We start from the raw sequence: 12,014 nt of genomic DNA, 5'->3' as shown, positions 1-12,014 counted from the left end.
TTTAGTTAAAGTAACATCTGCTTCTATCCACAAGGGCCATACCAAAGTCAAAGACTGCAGTTAAAGGTTTCTATTTGCAGAGCAAATGAATCTTATTAAAAGGAGGAAAGATTTAAATTGGACATTCTATTTTTTAAAATGAAGAGTAAAATAAAAATCACAATGTTTGATTAAGCATTAGGTCAATATATCAGTCAAATATATCTACTCCTTTGAACTATTTACTTACCAGAGACATTTCTATTTTAGTATTCCTAAATAAAAATACAATTCAATCCTTACAGGTATCTATTACATCATTAACTTTTATTAAATACTATCTAATCTATTAGTTTTATGAAAGACGTATGTGTGTATAAATAACATCCACATGAATTCAAATTACCTTGATAGTTTTGTCCATATCTCCATAGCACAGGGAGTTAAGAGAGATTTTAAAAGGCCTCCAAACAGGATTCAAGTTATTTTTAATAACCTGTAAAGATTCCAAGACTAGTTAGAAAAATATTCAGTTCATTAACATTTTCCCTTCCTTTTCCTAGATTCTTGCTATACTCTCATAATCATCCTTTACCTCTTCACCCAGTCAACTTTTTCAATGAGAAACTAGGTAGGACAATATTATACAATTGTTATAAGAAAAATGTGACAGATACATTCTGAGAAAAGAAAAAAACTACTTGGAAAATTTATTTTACCCATCACAAGGTACATTTAGAAACTACTGATTGTTGATTCTGTTGGAAACCAGAGTTTTCATTGCAAGACATAGAAGATTCAAATTTGGAATAAAAAAAGGATGAGAAAGAATCTGGGTTGGACTTGAATTGAAAAAATAGTCTAAATTGATGATTTAAAATTGTTATAAATATACATACACATAATAAACAGATATACACAAATACACATTTCCCAGCTCCATCCATTGAAAAGACCTAAATGCAATGACATCTGGGTAGCAATGAGTACATCTGGCACTACCTTCTTAAGGGTTGATGGGGAGTGGGAGGGAGGGGAAGGTGGGTGATGGGTATTGAGGAGCGCACCTTTTGGGATGAGCACTGGGTGTTGTATGGAAATCAATTTGACAATAAATTTCATATATTGAAAAAAAATAATTTATTTATTTTTAATTTACATCCAAGTTAGTATATGGTGCAACAATGATTTCAGGAGTAGATTCCTTAATAGCACTACTGTCTTAAAGGAACTGGGTTCCTCAAGAGAAATGGCTCATTCTGGACCTGGGATAGGGTGAGCACAAGGTGACCTGAGAATATACTTTAATATAAAGTAAGAGAATGAAGGGTGCCTGGCTGGCTCAGTCTGAAGAGCATATGACTCCTGATCTGGGGGTAATGAGTTTGAGCCCCACATTGGTGTAGACACTACAAAAAATAAATAAATAAATAAACTTAAAAAAAACATAAATATGGGGCACCTGGGTGGCTCAGTTGGTTAAGCATCCAACTTTGGCTTAGGTCATGATCTCGTGGTTCTTGAGTTCAAGCCCCGCTCAGGCTGTGCTCACAATACAGAGTCGCCTGCTTCAGATTCTATGTCTCCCTTGCTCTCTGCCCCTCCCCTGTTCATTCTCTCTCTCTTTCTCTCTCTCTCTCAAAAATAAACATTAAAAAATTTTTTAAAATTAAAAACAGTAAACATAAATAAATAAATAAATAAATAAATAAATAAATAAATAAAGTAATGCTTAAAGGCTAATGGGGTCATGTTAAAAGAATCCAGGAGCCTTTAGACATCACTCTCCCTGGTCAAACTTGGATTAATTTGAACTGCAAAAATAATGACCATAATGATTTGTGACACAAATACGCTGCTATAAAAGTCATGAGTCTATGATGATACTAAAAATAAAAAAAGGATGTGGGAGAGGAGAGATGAAAGAAGAGTATCTGCTATTATATGTAAAGGGATAAAAGATTTAGAAAAAAATCACGATTTTATAACCACTAATATAAAAATTGATTCAGGATGGATCATCACTGGACAGGTGATATGCTAAAGAACAATTTATTCGTTCAGTCTCAAAGTATCACACCACAGATCACTTATTAATTACAAAGTTTAAAAAATGGGACTTAATCATAGTAAGATCTGGTGGTCACCAGCTTAACCAAGTAGAACAAGGTTGGCAACATCAATACTGGACAACCTGATACTATGGGTCCCTTGATGATGCAAAGCAAGATGCACACATAATGTTCTTGATGGAAATGTTTGATTTGGATACAATTGTAAGGAAACAGAAGACTCAGAATGTTGGACATACTAGCCTTGATTATTCAGGAGATTCAATGGCATGAAGAAAGATATAAGGCAGATAGGGAGAAGAATCGTATATACTGGGAACATAAGAACCCAATGCAAAATGTGAACCTTGAATTGATCCTGGACAAAACTACACACACACACACACACACACACACACACACACATTTGTTCACAATGTGTGTGTATGTGTGTGTGTGTGTGTGTGTGTGTGTGTGTGTGTGTAATGTGTGAGACAACTGGGGAAATCTGAAGTTAAAGGATATACTGGGTGATATTATAAATCCATATTAATTCTCTCAAGTGTAGTTGTGTAGGAGAATGCCCTTGTTCTTAAGAAATACCTGTTGTAGTATTAAGGTGAAGGGAATTGATATCTGAAGCCTACATTAGGACAGTTTTGCAAATGGGAACCATATGTGTGCATGCGTGCATGGATGTGTGTGGTGTGTGTGTGTGTGTGTGTGTGTGTGTGTGTGTGTGTAAGTGAGAGAGAAAGAACATACATACAGATATGACCAGTTGGTAAGTCTAGGTGAAGGATACACAGGTATACATTTTAGTGCTTTTTACAGGGTCTTAAATATTTCAAAATAAAAATTTTGCTAATAATTCAGCATAGTAGCACTTCCTCATGAAAAGAAGAAAAAAAATGAAAAAAAATGAGTATGTTGATCTTGCATCTCTGGCTATATATGTCTGAACTCAGATTGATATTTTTATAAATATAAAATTTTTTTAAATTTAGATTACTAGAATTCCAAAAGAAACCTCAACTCTACTTTTTCAAATTCAGATATTCACCTCTGTTCGATGAACCATTAGCCAGTTTCCATCAGATGTCTGCTTGTGGAATTCCAGGTATGGATCTGACTTTCCAAATAGATCCTACATTAAAAAAAAGAAATCAATTCTTCTCCTTTGAAACCATGTAAAACCATACTTTGTACATGTTACGTGTTAGCAATATCAAAAGTCTAACTCCATAGTACAGATATATACAGCACAGTATAGTAGTAAATACAAATCCCATCACCTTCCTCATGAACTTATAAACTTGCTGATGTCTACAAGGGGAACTATTAAGGCATTTGTGATAAATGCTCATAATCCTATGTATCACAACTTCACTTCTCAAAAAACATGAGAACATTGCTATAAAATATAATGAACAATAGGACCCATAATCAATAAAATATGTTTTGGGCTTGTTTTCATTATTAACAGTATTCATTTGCATAGCACTGAATAGTTTGATATAAATGCCATCCCAAACATTAGTCATACTATATGAAGGGCAGAGCAGTTATCAGCAATAAAATGGATTCAGAGAGGTTAAATAACTTTGCCAAGATCACACATCTAATTTAATTGATGGATCTGAGTCTTGACTTTATATCTTATCCTTCTATGTCCAACACTCTTTCCCCAATTCCACACATTTCTTTACATACATAAGGGAGTAGAGGTAAATATGTAGAGTGCATAATAGAATTATTTCAAGGGTACAAAATACATGTTCTTTTTCCTCTGTAATTCACCACAGCACCTGTATAATGCTGAAGCACACTGAGTGTTCAAAAATACCCTTATCACTATCCTCAACATAAACACACACACACACACACACACACACACACACACACACACAGATAAAATTCTGGAAGAATGACCAAATCACTCACAGAGGTCAAACTTAAGCAGAGATTATAAATGATTTTGTTTTCTCATTTTTGTTTGTTTTCATTTTGAAATTTCCATACTCCTTAGAATATATTACTTATTATTTGTCAAAATGAAAACACACCTGATACATCAGGATCTCTTTACTTTTTTAAATTTTTTTAATGTTTATTTATTTTTGAGAGAGAGAGAGAGACACAGCATGAGTGGGAGAGGGGCAGAGAGAGAGGGAGACAAGAGAATCTGAAGCAGGCTCCAGGCTCTGAGCTGTCAGCACAGAGCCCGATGCTGGGCTTGAACTCACAAACAGTGAGATCATGACCTGAGCCAAAGCTGGACACCTAACCAACTGAGCCATCCAGGAGCCCCAAAAAGACACCTGTTAACTCCACAGTAATGTATGCAGTTAATGTCCTTGAACTGAAGATTTTCTGAGTCCTAAATTAACCTCAGTATTAAATTAAGAACTAAGATAATGTTATTTCCCTCCTCAGCAGTTCAATGTCAAGCAAGTAACATATTTGGTACAGTCAAAAATATAAACACAAGGGTGCCTGGCTGGCTTAGTCTAAAGAGCATGTGACTCTTGACTTTGGGGTCATGAGTTTGAGCCCCATGTTGAGTGAGAATATTTAAATAAATAAACTTTTAATATATATATATGGCTATGCAGAACTTTTAACACAAAGGCTATGCAGAACTTTTAAAATTTAACCTTATCGCTAAGAAGAGTCTTAAGAATCAGGGGCGACTGCGTGGCTCAGTCGTTTAAGCATCCAACTCTTGGTTTTGGCTCACGTCATGATCTCAAGGTTCGTGGGATGGAGCCCTGCATCGGGGTCTGTGCTGACAGCATGGAACCTGCTTGGGATGCTCTCTCTCTCCCCCTCCCCTGTTTGCCCATATGCGCATACTCTCCCTCTCTCAAGATATAAATAAACTCTAAAAAAGAATCAGTGTAATAAGTCTCTCTGTGAACCATTTTATAATAGCACTTTAGAAAAGTTAACTTTCTAAAAATGCATTAATGTACCCTGTCTGGCCTATCTTAGAAATAAACCTATGAGAAGGGCAGAATATCATCATTATCATTCTGAAGGTTAGACAACAAACGTTGTTTAAAAGTTCATGAAGTTGTCAGTAGTAGAATTAAAATAAGAATAATAAGTTCCTGACTCAGACCTCCACAACATGTTAAGTGATGAAAGCAAGGTGGAGGAAGTGTGTATATGTACATTATATATATATATATACACACACATATATATACACACACATATATACACATATATACACACACATATATATGTATGAAGGTATATATGTATGTATGTTACAGTTAGCCAAGGCCTGGGGGTAGGGAATATAAATACAAATACATACATACATACACACATACATATCTATCTATATGGACATATCAATATACACACACATATACATATGTGTATACACAGAGACACATAAATTACATAAACATACACACACACACACACAAATCTTAGATTTTTTATAAAATTAAACAATTAAACCATAGAACAAATTTAAAAAAATTACTACCTACCAAGACGAAAAAAGAAAAAAGAGTGGATGGGGAAAGATGCTAAATTTCTTGAATATATCTAATAATATAGATTTGGCTTTGGAACCATATAAATCTTTTACATAATTATAAAAGAAAGTTAAATTTTTAAAAATTGAAAACAATCCCTAAATTTCAAAAGCAAAATTCAATTATGTGTCATTGTGATAGAATAATAACTAAAAGATTTCTTTAAACCAAAAGAATCTGAATATACAACCCACGTAGAATATATAACCCTAAAAACAAAAACAACTTCAAAGAGGGGTGCCTGGCTGGCTCAGTTAGTAGAGCATGCAGTTCTTGATCTCAGGGTCATGAGTTCAAGCTTCACATTGGGTATAGAGATTATATATATCAATCAATTAATCAATCAATAAAATTTTAAAAAAGAATTTCAAGGGGCGTCTGGGTGGCTCAGTTGGTTAAGCGTCTGACTTCGGCTCAGGTCGTGATCTCATGGTTCGTGGGTTCAAGCCCCGCATCAGGTTCTGTGCTAACATCTCAGAGCCTGGAGCCTGCTCCTCCCCCACTCATGTTCTGTGTGTGTGTGTGTCTCTCTCTCTCTCTCAAAAATAAATAAACATTAAAAAAAAATTTTTTTAAAGAATTTCAAAGAAAGCTCAAACTGTTTCCAGTAAAAATATTGTTAAAGATAATGTGGATAATTTTATTCTGAAACTATTAGATATTATAAAAGGCACAACAAATAAACAGTTATGTTAACATCCTTACGAAATGAGATTTTCACCGTAAGAGACAGGAGGTGTAAATATAGAATTAAAGAAGTAAAGCCCTGTAATTCTGTATCTGAACTGGAGATACCTGTATAAATTTATGATTTAGTTTTTCTTTTTTTTTTTTCAACGTTTATTTATTTATTTTTGGGACAGAGAGAGACAGAGCATGAACCGGGGAGGGGCAGAGAGAGAGGGAGACACAGAATCGGAAACAGGCTCCAGGCTCTGAGCCATCAGCCCAGAGCCTGACGCAGGGCTCGAACTCACGGACCACGAGATCGTGACCTGGCTGAAGTCGGACGCTTAACCGACTGCGCCACCCAGGCGCCCCTAGTTTTTCTTTTAAAAACAAAAACAAAAACAAAACAGTCTTTCCTCTGTCTACTAAAAAGCCCTAGAAACAATAAGTGGCAATAATCAACAATAAGCACCCCTAGCACCAGACTGTTCTCTAAACAACAATTTCCACTAAAACATAATAAGGCTTCTTTTAATCTGCCAGTCTGGGGAAGAAATTAGATAAAATAATCCTGGAACATCTTGTCATGCCACAGAACAATGAAGCTATCCAAAGATTCCTGGAGATATGCCAGTTGACTTCAGGAACAAATTTAAAGAGATTCCCAAAGGCCAAAGTTAAGATAATTTAAGCATCAATAAAAGTTCACTGATAAAGAGCTCATATAATACTAAAAATAAAAAACAACAAACAAATCCTCATTGTCACATTTAGAGGATAATAGGGAACCAACTTATACTGAGAAATTGTATATATTGGGGGGAAAAAATCAAACATTTTAATTTGCTTCCTGTACAATAATATCTCAGAATAAATAAATACCCAACGTGGGTAAGAATACTTCTCTTTATGGAACTATCCTCATTAATAAATAAAGAAGCAATGATAGAGTGAGAATCTCACTATTTAAAGGACTCTGAATAAAATAATATATCTAGGTAGTACAGTTATCATCAATGTTCACTAACATCCCAAAAAGACAGAACTCAACAATGTGAGCCTCCTGATATAATGCCACCACCTATGAAACTGCCGTAACAAAATACCATCAAAATATCATCAGATCATTCCTCTAGATTCAATCACCAGCTTATACAAATCAGGAAATAAAGGTGGAGAGATAAACATGTTAAATGATACCACAAGTATTTAATCAGCTATATGCAGAATATTAAAACATCCTTAGGACAAAGGAGTCAGTTTCTTTATTGAATAAATTGCATGATGGATGGATGGATGGATGGATGGGATGAAGGGAGAAAATGAGGGGGAATAATGGAAAGACAGAGGAAGGAAATAAAAGAAAGGGGGAATTTATGGATTAAAAAAGACTTAAAACATACCAACCAATTATAATATTAAAAGAGTCTTTGGAGATATACCAGAATATTTACAGATGAAATGATATGATGTCTGGGAGGAGAGAAGGTAGATAGGGGTGGAGATAAAACAAAATTGGCCCTGAGTTAGAAGTGTTGAAGATGGGTTATGGAGACATGCAGATGTTTTTTAAATGCTATTCTTTGTATGTTTAATTTTCTCCAAAATAAAAATAGTTCCTGGCTACTAGTCTAAGATGTTTACAAAGTGAATTGTAAGGTAAATGCAAATGATAAAAATTTGATTGGATTATGTAATTAGGTATAAAAATCACTCAAAGAATTATACTAATTCATGCCATGACTAAGTTGTTGTGTTATTATGTACTGGTACTCCTCCTTCATTTAAAAAAAAAAAAACAAAAAAACATTGACTTTTGGAGGCAAAGAGGAAAATCCATAATTAACAGAACATAAAATTTTTCCTTTTTTCCCTAAAGTAATCCAACAACACTCTCTCAAATATCTTTTACAATAACATTAATGCTTTTATTAACTCTTCTTTTAAGATAGACAAATCCTTTGATAACATCTAGAGGAAAGAGGTTAAGGAAAATAGATTCTGCTTAAAAATAGACTGAAAAGCAGAATTTGGAAGTAACTAAATACTAAGTGATGTTCAGATGATGGACTTCATAATGCTAATTGCATTATTATTTTTTTCAAAAAGGAATCAATGTGAGGCAAAACATGGCATCCTTGTGGAAATGTGCATCAACTACTCACCTTATTGTCCAGTTTTCTTGCCTCCATTTCAAATAAGACCACTCTGTTATCCTTTATTTCTTCAGCTGAAATCTATAAGTGGATTTCATAAGGTAAGTGAAAGACAATATGTTTTAGGGGTTCTGATAAACTTAGGAAGTACTGATTGATTGTTATTGTGAGTAAATCATACCTAGAGAACACTTTAAATTGAACTTTGAACTATCAGATCAATAATTTTCATCCAATGTAACTGAAAAACTGTTCTACTTAAAAACAAATTCCAGGCTATCATGACCCCAAGGGCAATAAAGCTAACTACTGTAATGCTCTCTGTCCCACAGAAGTCAACACCCCAAAGACACTTAACATTCTTCTGTCTCAGGAAATTTAAACCAGAGCAACAGTTGTGTGGTGAAATGTACTTGACAAGGACAATAACCCTCAAACATGGCCTCTCAGGGAGCCAGCCTTCTATTCTTGGATAAAGTTCAAAACTACTGCTCCAGGCAGTGATAACCTGGACAGAAACTCTGGAAGATAATTATCTTATTCTATTATTTAGAGGTACTTATTTAAAGTGTAGCATATATAATTTGAAATCTAAAACAGTATAAACCATATACTCATTTGCCTAGGACAAATAATCAGCAATGGAAAAATCTGAGTGGACGGATGGGTTGCAGAGTGCAAGCACAAAAAAGATGGTTAAGAGTTGAGAGGCTCAATGGGCATGGCATGACCGTTTGGAATAAAATCCATTATGCAAAGTTTCTGTCCTATTAAGGGAACTATGTTTGCTTGTAGAGGGTCAAACTGGTCCATTCAGATGATTAAGTTGTTTCTCTCTAGCTTGGGAATTTACACTTCCATGGGGGAGAGGCAAGCATCACCAAGGTGCACCTGATTCCATGGGCAACTTAAAAGACTCAAAGAAGGAATTCCCACACTGCATTTTTCTCCTTCTTTTTTGACCCAATACATTTCCCATTTTGTGATCATTATAAGGCAAGTGCCAATGAAGGGCAACATTCAAGATCAAATGATAAAAGCACGGCTACAGAGTATATTTGTCTGGTATGTATAGTTTCAGCATGTCCTATCATGCTAAATGTTTTCAGGCAAAAGACACATATCTTATTGTTACCGTAATGGTCCCTTTCCCCGCAGGTTTGCCATTTTTAAGCACCAGTGGTCGAGTTAGCCTCTTACTGGACACAATCTGTTAAAATTGGAAAGTGATACAAAGAGCTATTTCACTTCAACATGTAAATTTTTAAGCTGAATGGTTTGAAAAAAGAGTTGAGTATAAAGTAGACTTAAGTCATTACATATGGAAACATTAAGTCAATTCCTTAAAGACTGAGAGATTATAAAACACATCTATTTATTTAAAACCCACTGGAAAAGACTTCCACGGAGCCAGTCCTGACAGATACAATCTTCCCAACCACTAGTTTCTTTATCAACTACTTCAAAGTTTAACTGCTTCCCTGTAATGGAAAAAGAGGGCCAGATTCTCTTCACATACACTAATCACTGACCTGAAAACCCTGTAGGTAAGAGGTGGGCCTCAGAACACTCAAAAATGGGATTCAATTTTTCAACTGACACATAACTTTGATATAACCCCCACAAAATATCATTTTGATAAGCAAACCATAAAAGACTCTTAAATACAGGAACAGCCTTAGGGTTGAAGGGGTGACGGGCATTAAGGAGGGCTCTTTTCAGGATGAGCACTGGGTGTGATATGTAAGAGATGAATCACTGGGTTCTACTCCTGAAGCCAAGACTACACTGTATGTTAACTAACTTGAATATAAATTTTAAAAAAAAGGAAATTAAAACTGGAACAAATATATCATTTTGATTAAAACAATATAGTACTCTCAAACAGAGAGGTACTCTCAAACAGAACATCTCTGAAATTCATCATAATTTTAGCTACAATGTGATTTTTTTCCAAAAAATAAATACTACTTTAATTTCCTCTTTGATACTATTCATTAAAGTTTTAGAAAACCAACCAGCTTTTGTCCTTGAGAATAGGAAATACCAAGATCCACAAACAATTCAACACTGAAAAATAAATAAATCTAAGCAATAAATGTCACCCACTGAAAAACAATGGCTGCTCCCTCCTGAGATCTTTCCAGCTGTTTTGCAATGGTCATGATCTCTCCTTAGAAGTCAGACTCTGAGCTAGGAGCTAAATGGTGAGCCTACAGACATACCTGTACCCTGATAAAATCTGTCATATGCTGGAAAGATGGATAATTAAGCAACTATAATACAATGTGGTGGATGTTAAGACAGGAGCAGTAGAGAGTACCAGCTGAGATTAGGGTTGTGCTCCAAACTACTCAAGGTGTTCAGAGGATGCTTACTAGGGGAGGAAGGCTTACACTGATGTACCTAATGTTTAGGAAGAGCAAGCCAGGTAGAGGGATGGTGTTGGGCCATCGGGGATCTAGTGGGCCCAGTCACATTAGTTAGAACATCAGAGAAGTTGATGTTACTTTGAAAGAGTTTATGACTTAAACATAAGAAAAAACTGTACTGAAATATGTAAATAGGAAACCTGTAAATAGTACACAAAGCAGCTAGAGCAATGGTATTACTTACTGAAATGCTGAAATGACAAATGAAACATGTCTAAAAAAAAAAAAAAGGAAAAGAAACACCCCAACGAAAAAGAATTAATGGACTCTGCCAAAAACACACAGTTCCTGCCCTTATAAAAATAAGATAAATTATATAATGTTCAAACCAAACATATATATATATGAACCAGGGCTTTAAAGTGATTACATGTTTTTCAACTCTAAAAATTAAAATAATGAGCACTTATCAAAAATGCCCAATTCTCTGGTTAAAATTTAGATGCAAGATAGTACAACAGCTAATTATACTCACTTGTCCAAGGGTACATTCAAATTCTCCTAAGAAGTCATCATCACTCAGCACGACGGTTTTGTTGTCAATGTCATAAATCCCAAATTTCAATTTCTGAACCACTTCAAAGTAGTAATCAATAATAAATGTCTTGGAAAATGTGGGATTCAAGCAATTCTTAATCCTTTCTGTGCGATCAACCTATACTCCCCCCCAAGACAAAAAGTTTCTTCAGATCAAAATGCACTCACATTTTAGCATCTTGCTGTCCTACAGGTAACTGGATATAGGCATACTGGATAGGTAAAGGAAGTTTCTATACATAGATGAAAAATTCCGCAATCAAGGACAAACTTGCCTAAAAAAACTGCATTAAGAGATTAATTTTAAATTGTTATTATTTTAACAATTCAAATAAGCACTTCACATTATCAAAAGAGCAATTCAGATTGCTTTTCATCTACAGAATTTAACATTACCTCATACCACTGTTGACCACTCGTATTCAAAAATAACACACATAAGGGGTCCGACTTTGACCCTACATCCATATCCAAAAGATTGTCACAGGAAATGCTCAGTTGCACCTTTGTAACGCATTGGGCAGCCATCTCTTGAGCTGTGAGAAAACCAAGGAAATGAGAAAGCCAATGAAATGGTGCCTTTAAGAAGTACATGCACGCTCAATGAAATAGTGGAATTCTTAGGACAAATTGTCA

The 12,014-nt window shown here is 34.9% G+C and overlaps 1 protein-coding gene across 2 annotated transcripts in view; it reads right to left on the bottom strand.

Annotated features, from left to right (window-relative positions):
* CPNE3 (copine 3) overlaps positions 1-12,014 on the bottom strand; it is a 48,637-nt gene that overhangs the window by 22,237 nt on the left and 14,386 nt on the right. For both annotated transcript variants that reach the window (XM_047842349.1, XM_047842348.1), the window contains 6 exons: positions 11,775-11,914; positions 11,317-11,496; positions 9,545-9,619; positions 8,419-8,490; positions 3,094-3,177; positions 386-475 (listed from right to left, as the gene is read on the bottom strand). In XM_047842349.1, coding sequence (XP_047698305.1) covers positions 386-475; positions 3,094-3,177; positions 8,419-8,490; positions 9,545-9,619; positions 11,317-11,496; positions 11,775-11,906 — 633 coding nt within the window. In that variant the 5' untranslated portion in view covers positions 11,907-11,914. The remainder of the gene's footprint in view (positions 1-385; positions 476-3,093; positions 3,178-8,418; positions 8,491-9,544; positions 9,620-11,316; positions 11,497-11,774; positions 11,915-12,014) is intronic.

The sequence above is a fragment of the Prionailurus viverrinus genome, chromosome F2 (assembly GCF_022837055.1).
Source record: "Prionailurus viverrinus isolate Anna chromosome F2, UM_Priviv_1.0, whole genome shotgun sequence".
NCBI classification, from domain to species: Eukaryota; Metazoa; Chordata; class Mammalia; order Carnivora; family Felidae; genus Prionailurus; species Prionailurus viverrinus.
Note: the sequence above shows the minus strand (reverse complement) of the source record. Positions and strands in the feature narration are given on the sequence as shown.